Genomic DNA, 19,063 nt, shown 5'->3' with positions numbered 1-19,063 from the left:
TTGTTTTGCTCTGGAGCTACATTGTAGCATTATTAGCAATGCTAATTAATAATGGAATTTTATCACTCAGTAAAAACACTGAGGAAACTGTCTAAATTGTCCCCCACACTTAATAAACACCATGAAATAAAGTTGCTTAAATAAACTGCACGGTTAAAAGCAAAAATTGAATAAAGAGCCACAGAGACATGTTCTCATTCACAGAACCCCAAACCTTTATTCACCACAGCTTGCTCACAAAGATATATGTGTTAAGGGAAGAAAGCGCACAAACAGGAGAAAAGGAGGATGCAGAAGGAGGGTGTGTGATACTGGGTCTCCACCTGCACCAAGAGGAATGACACACTCCCCTACCACTTTGGACACACACACACATACACACACACACTTACAGGCAGCCACACACACCTATGCATGGAGGAAAAGGTGAGGTCACTTTGTATTCCTTTCTCCCTAGAGCCCCAATGGTGTCTGCTATTTGTACCTCACTCCATCTATTGTTGGTGTATAGCAGTCTCTGTTGTGCTCATCATTTTAGCATTAGTTTCTCTCTGGGATATCTGATTAGTAGAGAGAACCATCAGCCTACACACTGGATCATTCAATCAGTTACATTCTACTCTAGGAAATGAAGAGGACACTTAAAGGCTGTTTACACCTTACATTTGAGCTGAATTCTTTGGGAAAATATGTAATTGTGCTGCAATTTTGCAAAAGCAATTTAAAATTCATTAAAACCTTTCACTAACATGTGTTTCATGTCCATTATATCAGGGACACTTTGGCCGGTTTCCATTCTTTTAGGAATTTAAGTCTGATTTTTACAGTCACGATTCTGTGTTTTTTCTTTTCCCCTTTTAGGATACATGGCAATTTTGGTTTCCATGCTTTAATCTGCCTATATTTCAAGAAGGCACTTGGTTTTGGCTATGCCTTGTGTATCCTCCAGCTAGTGTTTCTTAGTTCATCCTCTCACCTGCTCTTCAATACTCACAACCTAAGGTTCCATTAAATTAACTATATGCAGATATAAGAATGCTTCGAGTCTATACTGATGTTTAAGTTCCCTTTCTGACTGATTGAATATGGTTTGAGTATTCTGATAGTAATCTGATCCCAACGAGTGCTGGGTGTGTTTACACCTGACTTTTCATGTAGTCAATGCAGTGTGACAGTGATTGATGCAAGATGTAAACAGCCTCAAAGTAGGATGGACAGTACATTGGCACAAATTTGGCCAAGAGGCACAAATGTCTCGTAACAAAGGCAAAGCTGAAACTTAGATTTAGCAAGCTCCTCCTGAGCAGTGTGTTGTCTTTGCTAAATCATGGGTGGTTATGGCATGTATACATGTATGGGCTGTGTGTGCATGTCCATTAATGAACAGTGTATGTATGAAGGGAGATAAAGACTAGACAGGTAGATTGACAGACAGCAAGTGTTGGCTCATATAGGAATCTCACATGTAATCTACCTGTCACAAATTACAGAAGTTTGTGTGTTTGTTTGTGTGCTGCGACTTCTTATGCTCTCCACACGGACACAGATAAGAACATGGCCATTGGGGTTGAAAGAGTTGAAACTGCAAAACGTCAGATAGCTGGCAAACTCACAAACACCTAAGCCTGATACGAGAGAAACTGCAGCAGATTCCAGAGATTACGAGAGAAAAAATGAATAACATCCATTAACACAGAGAGAAAGAGAGAGAGAGAGAGAGAGAGAGAGAGAGAGAGAGAGAGAGGGAGAGAGGGGGAGAGAGAGAGAGAGAGAGGGAGAGAGAGAGAAAGAGAGAGAGAAAACTATAAAATGGCACACTGCAATACTTCTGTAGTCTCATATATAACAAAAAAAGGAAGTATTTACAAAAGAAAACAGTACCCACTTTCACTGGTTTCATTTCAAATTTCGAGCAAAAACATTCTTGTTTAGGGAGCAGTGGGATGCATGATACTTGTTTTTCTTTTTTTCTTTTTAAAGGTGGGACTGGGGGAGGGGGGTGGTGTTGGAGAGGGGTGGAGTTGGTCCTTATCCCTCAGGGCGGGGTGGGGGATCCGGGAATCTTGCTCTTCATGGTGGGTGGTCAGGCGGATGGGGGTCAGGGGTTAGAGGGTGAGAGAGGGAGCAGTAAAGGTGAAGAGACGCTCATGCTGTCAGCTCTTCCCGCAGTTCTTTGTTCCTGCGCACCACCTGGGCATGCCTCTCCTGCACAAAAAAAAAAAAGAAAAAAAAATCCCACGGTTGTCCATTCGGTTACATTTTGCACAGTAAATTGTACAGTAAATTATTTATACATCTCCTAAAGAACTGTAGTGTGGGACACAGTGATAATGGACATAACCTCAGCTGTGGGAGTAAAGGTTTATTATTAATTAATTGATTAGCAGCCTTTAAAGGCCTAAAATCCAATCACATTTTGAATATTTCTAGTAGTCTGTCAAGAGTAGGACTATCTGTCAAGTGCTGTCCAATATCCTAACAGCATTATAATTAGTTTGTTACATGGACACACAATGTCAGTGATGCAAATCACCATACATCATGCATACGGCACTAGAAGCTTCCTGTGTGCAAAACGAGAGAGTGAGTGAACAAATACACGTAATGGGAGGAGCAGAGCTACCTACAGCACTACACTACACATTAGTGTGCTTCTTTAGTGCCCCCTAGTGACAGCATGCTGCAATTAAATTTTACAGCATCAATTTGATTCAGATCATTTCATTTCCATCCAATGCCAGTTTCAGAGTTCTCACCTTCTCCTGCAGGCGCTTGATCATGGCTGTGAGGAGAGCCTTACGGTTCTTCTTGATATGCTCCATTTTCATGGTGAGCTTCTCCTCAGCCATCTTGCTGAAGTTGCTGTTCTCCTCCATGGCTTTCAGAAGCACATCCCGCTCATGTTCACGCTTCTCAGCCAGAGCCTTTAGCACCTGAGCCTCCTGAGACTGCAGACAGAAAAAGAGAGAGGGAGGGAGGGAGGGAGGGAGAAGGAGAATGAGTTTCAAGAACACTAAAGGACATCTGGATAGTCCCTGATCAATAACTAACAGCCTGCAGGGAAACAAAAACTGTCGATAATCTGCTTTACAAAATGAAATCAACTGTGGTGGCGTGGGTTTGACACGTCAAATGGAATCAATAACTTTGATGCTAATTTAGGTCCAGAATGAAAAAGTGTAGATACCACGCAAGTGAAAATAATCATTCATCTGCTATAAATTTAAGTGAATAGTTTGTGATTTTTTTTTTTTTAACTTTAACATATTCAAAATCATTAGTTAAAATCATACCACATGTAAATCCTATCACATAAACACAAAACTTGTACATAGTACACCAATAAATGCATTTACTACAAAACATATTAGCGAAAGGGCCAGGCCTAGCCATGCTGTGAAAGAGGCTAGTTTGGTGAGCTTTAAAAAGAGCTCCACATCCGTTTAGTAACAGTGCTTGGTCTTTGTCTTGTCATCTCTTTGGCAACTGGTAAACAAAGATCTTCACCAGATTTTTATTGGAGACTGGGCTAGCAGTATTTTTTTTTTATTATGTGTGACCTGTTTCTGATCTTTAAGTTATTATTTGCTCACAGTGTATTTGTTAATGCAAAAAACACATATTAATTTTAAAAACCCTGAAACAAACACATAATTTACACATGACAACTATATATTTTCAGTCACTCTATAATTAATTTTTCAGTGAATGTAACCAATCTTTTATATGTCATCTGGCACACTACCATAAGCTGCTTCACATACTAACAGAGGTCCACATACCGCAGTTTGAGGACCACTGATGCAGAGGATTTTACAAATATCTGTGTATTTCCATTTTAATAACTGTACTGTTTTCCCAAATAACACAACATGGGTGCCCATGCTTTTCCTTAAAATCACAACTGTGATTCATGCTTTTGTCAGAATATAAACTACACGGAATAACTGAATACAAATACAGCTCTGGACATTTTCAACAGGTAAAATGCCACTTTTTTAATATGATAAAGAATTAAGTTCCACCAGTCGTTATAGAGTCACTAAGAAAGAATACAAATATATAGGAGTTTTATAGTTTTAAGAGACAAATACAAATAAAACCTGTTTAAATGTATGTGTGTGTGTGTGTGTGTGTGTGTGTGTGTGTGTGTTTATTGCTAGTAGTGCATCAATGTCTATAAAATCACAGGCAAATATCAGGGCACAAATTTGAATTTTTCATACCAATTTTTCCAGTATTTAATAATTCACTCACTTTCCTTCGGTCCTCAGCTGCCTCCAGCTTCTTCTGAATGTCGTCCAGCGAGACGTCCCTCTTCTTTGGGGGAGAGGTAATGCTGTAGCCCGCATCAGACACTGGGGACGGAGGTTTGAGGATCACCTCAAAGGCCTGGCCAGAGGCCCGCTTGTTAATGGGCTTGACCTTCATGTCTGAGCACATAAAGAGCAAGGAGATACATATGGCCCTACTTTAGAACTGGACTGCAGATTTACTAAAGGATTGATGTAAGGACTGTGCATACGTATCCATTCATTAGAAGCAGACATTTATTGACCTTGATTATAATGAAAATGTCTAATGGATTGTAATGGCATGTAAAGCCAGAGCTCTAAACACTAACATGTTAATCCATGATTCAGCAAGCACTTGAAATGTTACTGGATGGTCTCATTATCATTTTCCTTTCCTACCTTCAAACTCGCCCATCAACTTATTGTGGGCCTCTGGGTAAAAGCAGGAGCAGATGAGGGAGACGAGGGACAGCTCCTTCATCTTCTCTTTGTAAGCTGCAGGGAAACACACACCACATCAAAACAAAGTCCTTGGCCTAGATTTGCTACCTTAGTCCCTCTCTGCTTATTACAGATCACATCCTCACATGCTGTGGAAAATAAATATTCAACAATTCACATGAAAAACAGCATCAAAGCAGCTTTCTCAGAGGGCTGAATTAGCGCAGGCATTGTCTCTATTTTTGTGGGAGTTTTTTTATAAGCCCCAGTGGAGGAGGTGGAGGGGGGGGGATTGGGTGCGAAGTGCTTGTCCTTACATGCTCCGGTTTCCCAAACAACCATATTCCCCATAGGATTCCTCCTGCTGCATTAAACATTATATTCATTATTTATTTAGTGTTGCAGTGAGGTTTCTTTTGATCTGCTATAGATTTGATTAGATAAATCATCCCGATGACAATAAATTTACCCAAGAATACTATTTTCTTGACAGCTTTGACAAACACAAATTGTACACACACCATTTTATGAAAGGAATGCAGGTTTACAGATATTACCATGCTATATAACTAATACTGAATACTCTGGTCATCTAATTAAGAGCAGGATTTTACAAATTTATTTTTAAATTCTGATTAATCTTCACTTTAAACTAACACTTTAACTTTATATACACATTCATTTTATACAGTTATTTTAATCTTTAATTCAACTGTTATAAAGTTTAATTTAATTTTAGGCCGTAAAAATATAGCAGCACTAATAAACTTCACATACCATACTTATTTATAGATTATAAAACAGAGAGTTTGTTTTACTTTGGCAATATTCTAGTTTCCATATATTTGTTATAGTAGTGTTGTGTGAAACAGTGGTGCCTTCCAAACACCAGACCAGGGTTTAATTTCCAGCTCAGGCAGGAAAAGCAGACATCACCAATAAGAGTCCTTTGGCAAGACTCCTAACACTGCATTAGCCTACCTCTGTAACAGAATTAAAAATAGTGAAGTGCATCTGTCAAATGCAATATAGGTAGGCATTATTACTATTATTAATGATTCATGTAACGCTCTGTAATATTTTGATTACAGTTTTTACTACAATAATTCTGCAGGTTGGTCACTTTAATTACTGCATCATCTCAGCACTGAGAAAATTTGCTCTTTTGCTGACTCTATTATTTGAACAATACTAATCATCATCCTCAATTTCTTCTCATGATATAAATGATATTATATTATATTATATTACTCACAGCGCTGCGCCGTACTAATTTATTATTGATTCAAATGATTTGAAGTTTTTACTTTATAAAAAATCCTTTGTAGCTTTATTTTACCTGAATGTAAAGACATTTTAACACAGCTGCCTCTGGACGTTTTCAACCTTTTCAATCATCAGGAAATAAACTGTATAAAAAGCATTATTGTTCATGATACGACAGCCACAAACAGCTCCCTGCAGTCATTTACAGTCTGTTAACTGTATAGTTTTGCTTTGTATTGCTGAGTGTTTATTTGTTCTGATCTTACCGACCTGGCACTAGACACGCCTAAGAGTGCTGTCCCTCTGCACTGCTGAGTACAGTCCATCAAGCATCAGAGGAAATCTGATCAGCTCTTCCTCTCTCTCTGAACTTGTTAACCCTTCCCCACATGCTGAAGAATCAGACAGATGTATTCCCACCTGGATTACAGACGCTGAGGCTGGAAAATCGGCTGGGTTACTGGTGGGGTTTGGCCAAATACTGAGGGCTCACACTGAGCCTTCACACACACGCAAGCAGCCATTTCCCCTCAGCTCTTCAGCCAGGAAGAAATGAGGGAGATTTGCAGTTCACTGGAGCGTGTAATTCAGGTTAACTGGCTGCTAAGCAAGTCAAAAAGGAAACGTCACACAGGGCCTGATGTCTGTCTCTGAAATTGCTATTATTAGTAAATGTCATTGAGAGAATGGAGAGGCTCATGGTCTTTGCAGTATAAACGCAACTTTAGATATGATCATGAAGGTGAATAAATCATATACCACTCCTGTCATCTCATAATATCGAATATTTTGTATAAATGTTTTTATGGAGATATTTAACATAAAAAAATATGTCAGGGGTAATTTTAGATTCAGTAAATACATTAAATTGATATATGAATAGCGTATTTTTAGAGCTGCAGTGCTGGGCATCTGTGTAGAAATTCATATTAATATTTAAACATTGAATTTTGAATTTGTGTTGATTTTTACTGCAACACCATAGACATAAATTGCTTGTTTAAAGTCAGTTTCTACAGTTCCTATCTGTATCAGTGTCCATAAAAAATGGATATTAGCATCAACCCACGATCCCCTAATCAGTGATTCTCTGACATTTTTTATTTGTATCAAGACACTTTGGGCAGTGTTAGTACTAGTGTTAATAATGCAAATCAAAAAATGTAAAAAATGTAACAATATTTTTCTTTTAATTACATTGGGGAACTGACACAAGTGGCAATATATCCGTAGTAACAGGGTAACTACACAAGACACATCAATAAGGAAACGACAGTCTTTTGTGTTACTTCTTTGATAATGCATCAGAATGGCCACCCTGGAAATCAATAATCACCCTCCCCACACACACTTCCACATGCGAACACACACACCCTTTGTCCAGTGCATTGATGCAGACCTCCTCCTCTCAGCTCTATAGCTGCACTAGGTCCTATAGAAGGTCCTATCACCCAAGGCAGACATGACAGTAATCTTTTATATTAACTGTGACACTGTAAACACAGACAGAGCTTAAGTGTAAGTCATGCTTGTCAGAGAAGCTTGTGAGCCATAGTGGAGATGGCTAAACACACAAGACCACAAATCTTATCTCAAAGCTACGGTTCAATGTTTAGCCACACCCCTGTGGTCTGCAGGTGAATTGGTGGTATCTGGTATCTGTACGTTTATTCCCGAATGATAAAGAGCAATTATCCATTTGATTCCTGTTTCACTTTTTAAATGTTTATCTCAGGTAAGTAATGCTTTATGATTGATTTTGTGTGTCAGGTGGGATTAGTTACACCCAAACAAACCTGCAGCTCAAATCCGGAGGAAATATATCAAATGCATCGAGCCATACTAATGAAAACCTGACAGGAGATAATCAACCACCCTTAACATCTGTCTTCTGGCATTTTCTCTGTCAAATTAGCTGAGTATATAACTTTTGTGTCAGAAGGTTAGAATGCACCAATCATCTTCTTAGTTTGGTGAGTGGTTGGAAGCATTGCCTGGATTTAATTACATCAATAATGTGCCTTGACAAAAAAATGGTTTCTCCTCCACCTGTTTAAGGTCTTATGAATATTCTATTGACTGTATTGATTATTGTGTCCTTTCTCCTTATTGTGAATTTGAACTAAAAGCTAAAATGCCTTGTACATTGGTTGATTTGGTTCTGTGGGCATTTTCTAAACATAAATATATTAAAGTGGCCATTAACACACCTTTTACATATTGATTTATCCCCTAATAAAGAACATTTTTATTATTTTTATCTGATATCAATTATTTATAATCAAATTAAATGACTTTAATGACTCATTTGTTTACTTACTTTCTCTGGTAAAGAGTGATATTTTGAAATCGCTCATATAAATCTATAATTATTTAATAAATCATCAAAATGATCAATAAATTACATATAAAAATGTGTAATAACAGCCCTAAACATTGCACCAAATGCATGCTAGGCCTGTCCATGCCTTACCAAAATATTAAAAGAACATATGCTGTTCTTTGCTTAAAAATACACTAAACATTCCTCACTAAGAGTTCCCAGTCTTCATCATGTTTTTTTTTGGGAAGTGATGTGACAGGTAGAACTGCGTGCCTCACCCATGGCCCCAGCAGCACACCACCACCCCAGCGTCTACCCATAACTCAGTGAGACCAGAGCCTGGCCCGCCCCACTCTACTCATCCAAATCTACAGAAGCGAGAAGACATGTTTATGGCCCAGACGACTCGAGGGCATACACATTTCTATTACAGGGGTCTCTGAGTGCATGCACACATCCAGCCCATCCATCACTGCTCCAGACAGCAGAGGCTCAGTCAGAAACACATGCATATGAATAGAAGTGCTCATGAATTAATCACCCACAGCAGCCTATGATCTTATTAATCAATTTATAAAGAGATGACACATGAAAGGGTCCTATAGTTTATCCTGTAAGTGAATATGCCCCGGACATGAACATGAATAGGTCAGTGGGTAATAAGCAGGCAATAAATTGGAATAGGTAATAAACAGCAGCACAAGTCTATTTGCAGATATGCTCTCAAAGAAATGTCCCACAATATGTTAGCATTTACCGAATTAAAGGTTCTTTCAAATGTCTTTACATTGTCTGGAGGTTATTGAAGTTATAATGTTCTGAACACACATAATATATACAAAATAATAATAATAATAAAAACAAGAATAAGAATTAGCTCTCTATAGAACCACCAGGCAACCAAAATGGTTCTCATATGGCATTTTGCATCTTCTTATATCTGTATTTGAAAGAGTGAACATCAGTGAAAAGGGTCTGTGTTGCTAACCTGAGCTGATAAAGAGCCCAACCCAAAATCACCAGCAAATCTGCCTGCCTGGAGACATATGAAAATGATAGAGCCGGTGACTAGCGCTGGTGTAAAAGCAGGAACGCAACACAGGGGCTGATGGAAATGAACGGATGAGATTTTTCTGGTCGTTTTACGCATGCACCATGTCAGAACCAGCTTGGTGCGGATGATGCTGCGCCCACATTTAATTGCTGCAGTGGCAGTGTTAAGATCAGCGGTGGTGCAACACAATCGTGGGGCGGATGGTGTGTGTTGCCTTCTGTCTGTGCTGCGTCTGTCATTGTTCAGCTGTAATGAATCATATGGTGCGCCTTGGATGTTGGGTGGGGTCCTTCTGCATTATGCTGGGTCAGGCTCGAGGCTCGAGCCTCCTCTCAGCCGCTCGAGGACCTTTCCCTGATAGCCTTCCACCAGCTTTAGAGCTTTAGAATGTACTTTTATATGCTATTACCCAAAAATATATTAGTAAAAAGAGATTCACAAATTAAGGATCAGTGATGCGTCTAGGGGTTACTGGCGCGCGCACCCATCAAAAGCAAAGGCACTGTCACAGCCAATGAGGTAAAAGACTGATAAACCCGATGCATGTCTTAGCTCATAGAATGCATTGTTATTTTTTAATGTGTTTTAATCGGCTTCACTGTTGATTGACTGCAGCAGACTGTGGCTGGTCCCCAGTCCTCAGAGTCTATTGTGCATTAAAAGGGTGTCGCCTCGCGCTGGAGCATCGCACAGCACCAAGAGCCCCCATTACTACAGAGCCCGCTTCCCAAGCGTAACCCAGGTAAAAGCGAGTCTTACCGATTGCAGTCTTGGCCATGGTCGCGGTGGTCGAGGTGTGCAGAGCTGCGTGTGCTGTGTTCGGCTGAGCGGTGTGCGGAGAGAGAGGAGCTCTGAAGGCACTGAGTCAGCACAACAGCGCCCTGAGTGCGGAGAGACAGCAGAGAGGAGAGGGGCGGGGACTAGGAATTCATTACCAGCATTACCAGATTGAAAAGCAGCAGGTCAGTGCTGTCAGATTCAGTGCAATATTTGCGGCCCCCTCGCGCTTTTAAACTGATAGTTTACCGAGGATCACTCCTCTCTTCTTTGCTCCAGATGTAGAAATTATTTTAAAAGGTTGTGTTTGAAATGTGCCCCTTTTGGTTCGCGCTGGAGCTACGAGGCTCATGTCACTAACAAAGCCTTCCTACTAATTAAAGGAACAGAAGATAGTATTTATTTTATTTTAAAATTACAGCAGCAAAATCAGTCTGATACCGTATCTTTAATATCGACCTGCAGAGAACAAAGCCTCTGTCATTGCTACATTGGGCTTAGCACAGAAACAGCACTGTGTAACTGTTTGAGGATTGTAGGCAACCTCCTTGATTTCTGGACAGTGCTTTAAAATGAATTATACTTTGTAACTCTAGGTGGAGCACAGGAGCCAATATAGCTACCAAATCTTACCTACGGTTAGCATCATAGCCAGTTTCCTTCCTAAAACATCACATGCTAATGGCACAGAGTTTTAACATTTATATGTGGGACCAGATTTAAATATAAGATATCTCACTGCAGGGTGGCACCGTGGTGCAGCAGGGAGTGTCGCAATCACACAGCTCCAGGGACCTGGAGGTTGTGGGTTGGTGTCAAACTCCGGGTGTCTGTGAGGAGTTTGACGTGTTCTCCCTGTGTTCGCGTGGGTTTCCTCCCACGGTCCAAAACGTTGGTAGGTGGATTGGCAACTCAACTTTGTCCATAAGTGTGAGTGTATGTGTGAGTGTGCGTCGCCCTGTGAAGGACCGGCGCCCCCTCCAGGGTGTGTTCCCACCTTGCGCCCAGTGATTCCTGGTAGTCTCTGGACCCTCTGCGACCCTGATGGATAAGCGCTTACAGATAATGAATGAATGACTCTCGATGCACATATTGATTACAGTTGGCCCTGCAGTATCTGAGTTTAAAATTACCAAAACCTCACATATCAAATACAATTAAATAATATTTGCACATTAGCTATGCACACCCTATCTAGGTGACTTCTGTTACTGAAAAGAGTGTAGAAGCTTTGTAAATACATGTTATATTGTACAGAACAATGAGTGCACAAAAGAAAATGGCAAACCGTGCTCACAGGACAAGCGCTGTGGAGAGACAGGGTCTGTGAAATGGCTGGAGGTTACTGAAGGTTATGCTTACACATCATTAAATTTGTGAAGACTCAGTGTTGTGTTTCATTTAAACACTGCTTTTTTTTTTTAATTTTGGAAAACAGTGATGTCACATTTGCAAGTGCAATGTGTGGAAGCTCTAGTTCAAATATTACTTTTCCCATTATTACATAGCATTATTTTGGGTCATAAAGAAATGGCTCAGTTTTCAGTGTAGACATTACAACCCTTGGTAAACCCCAGCCTTTCATATCAAACCCCTCTGTATAACTTCATATCTCAGAAAGTTAAATATCAAGATATTTTCAAATTACACAATTTCACATTTTCAAATATCTTGTGGAATGGTACAGTAATCACACTGCAAAGCAGCGCAGAGTCAATATCCAACAGAATGAAAACAAACAGAAGAAAATATTAATTACAATAATATTTGAACATCATCTTATTGTTATTTCTGTAGTTATTTTATCACTGAGTGTGGGTGCCTTAAATATCTTATTCATGGCACTTCAACTGGATCTGAGACTATTAAGGCTGTTGAAGGATGAGTTGAATTACTGTATAAACTGGATGGAGGTGAGCTGTGCACTATTAAATTGACCCTAACATATTTAAGCCTGAAAACCTCTCCTGCCCTTGGCCCTGCGCATTTTCCACCTGACCTGATGTCCCTATATTTGCTGTAAGTGCCTGCAGGGACTATACTGAAGAGCTCTCTGACTATAGAGGCTACAACTCAGTGAAGGAAGAAAAAACTATAAACATTAGGATGAAAACATGGTGGTTTTGCTACCTAATGGGAATTGGCTTAATGGTTATCATTAGTGACAGCTAGTTTCCTGTAGGACACTGTAAGATCCCATTAGAAAACCATCATGTTCATTTGAGTTCAGTCAATGATCATCTGTTCAAACATTAGAGTCAACTCATCAGGATAACACAATTATGGACTACTAGAAACAACAAAAACCTTAAATGATTTTATTTATTTAGATTTACACATATATAGGTCCTTTCCGTATACCCAAGGATGCTTTTACAATCAACACTGCACAGAACGCCATTCAATTCAACACTTAATCCACACACACTAGCAAGAAGCAGCAGGCAAATGCACAGAGTGCACTCTCAACCAGGAAAGACCGTCTGCCTGGAGGACTGCGTCAGGCACTAGGGATTTACCCAGGATAGAGTGCCATCCTTTTCTGGGCATACACATACAGACATTCATTCACACACACACACACGCACACACACACACACGCGCACACGCACACACACACACACACGCACACGCACACATGCACACACACACCAGGACAGGTTTTTAGTAGTAGCCAATTCACTTAACCGCTATGTTTTTGGATTGTGCGAGGAAACTGGAGCCCCCAGAGGAAACCCACGCAGACACAGGGAGAACATGGAAACTCCATCCAGATGGGACTTGAACCCAAGATCCCAGGACTGGGAGGCGAATGCTAACCACCAAACAACAGTGTTGTTTTTATGTTGTTCTTCAGAAGGAATAGTGCAGCAGGAATAGTACACACAACTATGGAGGCATTCCACTTCATACACAGTGAGGAGACAGGGCCAGGTCAAGAGAAATCCTCCACTTCCACTGTCAAATCCACTCAGAATCTCTTGTTCCAAATGCACTTGCTGGGTGAGTTGGCTGCTTTGCACTCTCTTTATTTTTTCTTTAATTTAAGAACTATACAAAGGATTCAGAATTGCAACCACTGTTTCATACTGGCATTGTCACTTAGGACTATGAGACCCCTGGTTCCACTCCTCTTTTCTCTCTAGCTGTGGCATCACCCTCTTGAGACGGGCCCATACTATCCTTGTTTGGGGGTTAAATGTGGTACCTGCACCCAGATTCCCTTCAGTTTTGATTGTTTTCACACAGTAACCCCAGGGTCACAGTAGAAGTGAGGCCAGCACTTGAGATTTTACACTTCTGTGTAAAATATTTACATTTTCTCAAATTACTTTATAAATAAGCTATTCTAAATAACATTTACAAAATACAAGAAAAGGGCCTTGTGCCCAGTGCTTCCGGGTAGGCTCCGGACCCGCCTTGAACCTGAACTGGATAAGCAGTTACAGACAATGAATGAATGAATGAATAGGAATAGCTGGGTTTTCACTCAGGTCACACAGCTCTGAATAAACTGACTGTTCCAAATATTTTGGAGAAAAAAAGTAAGACAAGGTTGTGGCTCCTGAGTGGACCAGCATTCTACAAATCAAGACGTCATTCATTTAAATTCTAGTGATGTCTCTGATGTCAGAAGTCTGCAAAAAGGAAGCCCTTCTTCGGATATAATAAGCCTTATAAGCCACTTATAAATCTGCGGGAAGAAAACTGACCTTTATAATCTATGCATGGTTCTAACTTTGAATGATATCAAGCAGACCACAAGTGGATTTAAATGAACACTACATTTCCACTGGTGGTTACCCCATGAATGTGTGGGAAACCTCTCCCATTTGTTCTTAAGGATTTACCCACTGTATGTCAATCAGGGTTTGAACTATGCCCGTTTCTGTCATTTGGGCTTGAGTGCTGATCTTGGTCAGAGGATACAATTACTTATCTGTTTCATTGGCAAATAGCAACAGGCAATAACCTGGTCCCTGCGACCCTGATCTGGGTGAAAGGGTTACAGAAGATGAGTGAATAAATAGCTCCTCTACTCTAATTTTTTTCACACTGGGTGATTCCAGGTTCATCCAGTGATGTTCACCAGGTTTTGTGTCTTGTCACAGTGCCTGAGGGAATGTGGGCAGTGTTGAAAGGTGACTCACTAATGCATGTGTGTGTGTCTTGCAGCTTGTTAGTCATCACACCCCACACTCTCCCACTCAGATGGCCCCCAGGGTTCTCAGCCACTCAGCATCCCTGAGAAGATTTCTACAGGACATTCTTTATATGAATGTGAGCAGGATATTTATATGTCTGTATTGCTGCAGTAATCCCTACAGGATTTGCTGCTCTGATACTGCAGTATTTTTAATAAATGACTTTAAAGGTATTATAAATGACTATCTGATGACTAGAGGAACCTAGATATTACTTTATCATTATAAAGTTAATAATTATAAAGATTTATACAATACTAGATTATTTAAAATGTCATACATTTTTTTAAAAGATACTTATTATTTCATAATTAGTTTTCCCATTTTTGCTCTTTCATTCATGTAGCTCCTAAGCAAATCTAAAATAGGACATTTCAGAAGCAAAATGTCTTGGCTATTCATCTATGTTTAAGATAAGTGGTGGACCACTCCTACAGTCTAGTCCTGTCTTTCTCTGGCTCTGCTCCAGTCAACACTAGCGCTGTGCAGCATGAGGAGGGACCAGATATCTGCTCTTAAAGCACAATGACCTCAGCTAGGAGCTAAGACTCAGTATTTCTGAACTGGAAGTGCAAGTAGACCATCATCATTACAGACAATATTACCATCACCCCTGTCATCACATTCATCAATAGCAGCACATTTTCATCTGTCATCATCATCTTCATCATCTTCTTCAAAATCTTTGCCATCAGTCTAAGATCCACTGTGATTTGTTCTGTCTCAAGTCATAGAACAGTTATATTTCACTGTGTAAATATAATGAATCTTAATTTCCCCCCATTATATTTTATATTTTATTACAAAAAATCAACTGAACTTTGCATAGTGTGAAACTTTTTTTTTTTTTGTCTGTGAGGAGTTTGGCGTGTTCTCCCTGTGTCTGCGTGGGTTTCCTCCGAGTGACTGTCTGTGAGGAGTTTGGTGTGTTCTCCCCGTGTCTGTGTGGTTTTCTCTTCGGGTGCTCCGGTTTCCTCGCACGGTCCAAAAACACACGTTGGTAGGTGGATTGGCGACTCAAAAGTGTCCGTAGCTGTGTGTGTGTGTGAGTGAATGTGTGAGTGTGTGTGTTGCCCTGTGAACTCCAGGGTGTATTCCCGCCTTGCCAATGATTCCAGGTAGGCTCTGGACCCACGGCGACCCTGAATTGGATAAGGGTTACAGATAATGAATGAATGAATGAATGAATGAATGAACATTACTTGCAGTTCATTTGGAAAGATGTTCTGTAGCTCTCTCTGGTTTTAGTAAATCAATACATATTTTTCTAGAATCAAATGTATGTATCATTTTAATTCATTCATTGCCTGTAACCGCTTATCCAATTCAGGGTCACGGTGGGTCTGGAACCTACATGGAATCACTGGGCATAAAGCAGGAACACACTCTGGGGGGTGTCAGTCCTCCACACACTACTCACTAGTAGCCAATTCACCTACCAATATGTGTGTGTTAGGACTGTGGAAGAAGTCCCGGAGGAAACCCACATGGACACAGTGAGAACACACTGAACTCTTCACAGACAGTCACCTGAAGCAGGGATTGAACCCACAACCCCAGGGCCCTGGAGCTGTGTGGCAGAGACACTATCTATTGTGCCACTGTATATTTGTGCAGTCCCTATATATATTTGATTTTTAATATGAAATCCAGAGTAACCTGAAATATTACTCAACACAATGAAAAGTAATGACAAGAAGACTGTATAGACATAACCAATAGAATTTGATTCAAATTGATTTATTAATGATCTGCAAAATATAAATTTATTTGTTTAGAAACTAAAATTGCTATCCACTCATTAATTCTTTGTTGTGTGTTTAACTATCCACATCTGATGTAGAGGTGATTGACGAAATTACATCATTTTTGCCAGTCAGCTGGAATAATAATAATAATAAAAAAACAATCAAAGTGGGTGGTGAAACATCCAATTTGGCAACAGAGCACAAAGCCTATTTTAGCCATTAAATGACTGTTTGAGGCTGTGGGGGTTTCATTTTATATCTGTGCCAAAGTATCTCAGGTAATTGGTTGCTGTGGTCTGCTGACACTAGCCCACTGTTTCAGCACACCAATGGATGTGCCCCTAAAATCCTCTACACTACAAATAGTTTAGCCAGTAGAGGATTAATGATCTGCTCATTTCAAATGTAACACATAAAGGATAGTTTCCGGGAAACAAGATTGTATATTAGATATACAGTATTGTGCAAAATCAGATACCAAGGATTATTTCCAGTCAAACCTGCTTTTACATATTTCTAAGGCCAAGGTCAAAGGAAAAAGAAGTGAAACCAACCAGTTGAACATCTATTTTAAACATGTATTAAAGAATGTACGAAAACGGGACTCCTAACTAAAAGCAGTGCTTACCTTCTTTAAGAGAATCTAAAGCCCCAGTCCTGCTTCCAATTCACACTGTCCATATTTTCACTGTTATAATAAAACTCATTTCAATGGATCTGAAATGACGTGTGGCTGTCAGCATAACTAGACAAAAATAAATAGACAAGCAATTAAGGAATTCTGGTGTAAACCACTAAATATTTGAAATGTACGGTTTGGTAGAGAGTTGAGTCTAACATTGTTTTATGGGGTTTATGAGAAGCAGATATTTAAACAAAATTTGAAGACAGTTGGAGGTGTGGCAAAAGTTCAATGAAAAATTAAAAGCATTTCTTCTAAAAAGAAAACAAGCTGTTGTAAATATAGTTGTTGATGCTTTGTTTTGTACTGTGTCTTTAAAATCATTTCTGTCCAATCACAAACGTGTATCTCCAAATATAACAAATTTGTAGGAGAAGTAAAAGCCTTAGCTTTCAATGGAAGTCAATGTAAACAGATCTTATTCCAAGTAATTTTGGAGCATTTTATAGTTCCATTCATCATTAAATTTTCACACAAAGTTAAGGACAGCTGCTGTGTTCAGATGATGTTGTAAACTAAAGGCATGCAAACATTGTGCATTTCTTCTTGAAAGTTGAAAAATGCATAAATTGTCCAGTCAAATTAATGAAAGAAATTGTGGCCTCTGATTTTTAATATGTGCAACTGACTGGCCATAGCTTATAACATAGTTAAGTTTCCTGTTTTGTTACTGTTCGTCAATAACTGTGCAGCAGAATCAATGATCAGCAACACTGAATATATTTGTTGTTTCTTATTAGTTTAGGCTTTCCTGTTCAATATGGGTTTACACTGGCTGAGTTACAAATCACAAACTACAGAAATGAATAGTATGACAAATAGTATACCACAGTTAGCAATGTATTCATCAGTGTTGTCTTTAGAGTACAGTAAACTGTAATTGGAGATTTCGCCACCATTTCTCAGAATTATAATTCTCGTTTCTTGTAGTTAAATACAAAATACAATATATACATATAAATCCACTGGAATATTCTAAAAAATAAGTACAATTATAGGACACAGTGACATATCTACATTCAGCCAGGGTTGTAATGTACTTATATTGCAAACCAAGCTACAAATCAAAATGCACAAGCTATAGCCGTGCTTAACATGAATAATGAAGGAAGAAGTGTCTGCAGCATGAATAATAAAATTTGTGTGGTCTGAACAAAGCTGGCCATAAGCTGAACAGCAGTCAGTTTATTATGTGAATGTAGATTCAGACCAAGATATCTGTCACAAAACATTACCACAAAGCATCATTAATAATAGTACATAAGTTACTATTTACACACTGTGCAATCAAATATGACATGTAACATACCTTAAGGCCATTCCTTTCCTTTGATTTTGTGAAATTCTGTGGAGTAAACACCAATCCATCATTGTAGACATTCCTTATTAAGGATCAATGTAAAAAATCATGAAAACAAAATCAGCAGTCGTCTGTGGGGTCCTGCTGTCACAGTGATACAAATATGAGTTAATGCAAAGGCTACATTCCCAAAAACATTCATCAACGTGTAGAAAATAAGAGAAAAAAAAACACAAAAGAATTAAGACAAAAAAGCATGTTGCCCATAATTTAAAAACTACATTCCCATATACACATTCAGGAAAGAATTAAGAAGTTTCAGGCAATTAATACTGAAGTGAACCTGCCAGATGCCAATGCATCTGCATGGTTCTAACGAATTATTTGGAGTATGCTCCAGAAGAAAGCCTAATCTGTGATGTTTTGGAGCTGTATTTCATCCAAAGGCACAGGGACCTTGTGAGGATTTTTGGCATCATGAACTCTTTGAAGTGTCAGTAGACTTGAGATGAAAATTTGGCTGCCTCTTAAACTAGGTCATGTTTGGCTTTTCCGCAGAACACGGATCCAAAACACGGATCCAAAACACACATTCAAATCCACTCAAAAACTGACTGAACACCTTAAAGTTAAAACATTTTACACCCTACTGAAAAACATTATTGTGACCAGAACACAAGAGTACCATTAAATGCATTGGACCAAAAGGCTCTCTGTTGAGGAGCCATTTTTGATTATGCACCCTGTACAAAGAAAGGCAATAATTATGGATCTGAGTTTATGACTTAGACTTAGTCTTAGACTTTATTGATCCCACATCGGGGAAATTCACTTGTTACAGTAGTACACAATCTTAATCATTGGATAAAAAGTGGGAAAAAACAGTAACACAATAAAAGCAATGGAGAAAAAGCCTTAAAAACTTACATACTCACAAACATATAAACCCATACAACCATACAGAGATGAATG

General features: G+C 39.2%; 1 protein-coding gene across 1 annotated transcript; it reads right to left on the bottom strand.

The window, feature by feature from the left end:
- Positions 1-198: 198 nt before the first annotated feature.
- On the bottom strand, positions 199-10,265 carry stmn2b (stathmin 2b). The gene is made up of 5 exons (XM_066674282.1): positions 10,139-10,265; positions 4,695-4,790; positions 4,258-4,433; positions 2,757-2,948; positions 199-2,205 (listed from the first exon to the last, which is right to left on the bottom strand). Exons 1-5 carry the CDS (start codon positions 10,155-10,157, stop codon positions 2,146-2,148), a joined length of 543 nt encoding a protein of 180 aa, XP_066530379.1. The 5' UTR covers positions 10,158-10,265; the 3' UTR covers positions 199-2,145.
- Positions 10,266-19,063: the final 8,798 nt, after the last annotated feature.

Source organism: Hoplias malabaricus, chromosome 6 (genome assembly GCF_029633855.1).
Source record: "Hoplias malabaricus isolate fHopMal1 chromosome 6, fHopMal1.hap1, whole genome shotgun sequence".
NCBI classification, from domain to species: domain Eukaryota; kingdom Metazoa; phylum Chordata; class Actinopteri; order Characiformes; family Erythrinidae; genus Hoplias; species Hoplias malabaricus.
The sequence above is the reverse complement of the archived record's forward strand: the minus strand, read 5'-3'. Positions and strand labels throughout refer to the sequence as shown.

Coding starts and splice junctions, on each gene's coding strand:
- stmn2b (XM_066674282.1), bottom strand. Junction 2,949..4,257: donor CAGCTGAGGACCGAAGGAAA/GTGAGTGAATTA, acceptor TTCTGTCTGCAG/TCTCAGGAGGCTCAGGTGCT. Junction 2,206..2,756: donor TCAAGCGCCTGCAGGAGAAG/GTGAGAACTCTG, acceptor TTTTTTGTGCAG/GAGAGGCATGCCCAGGTGGT.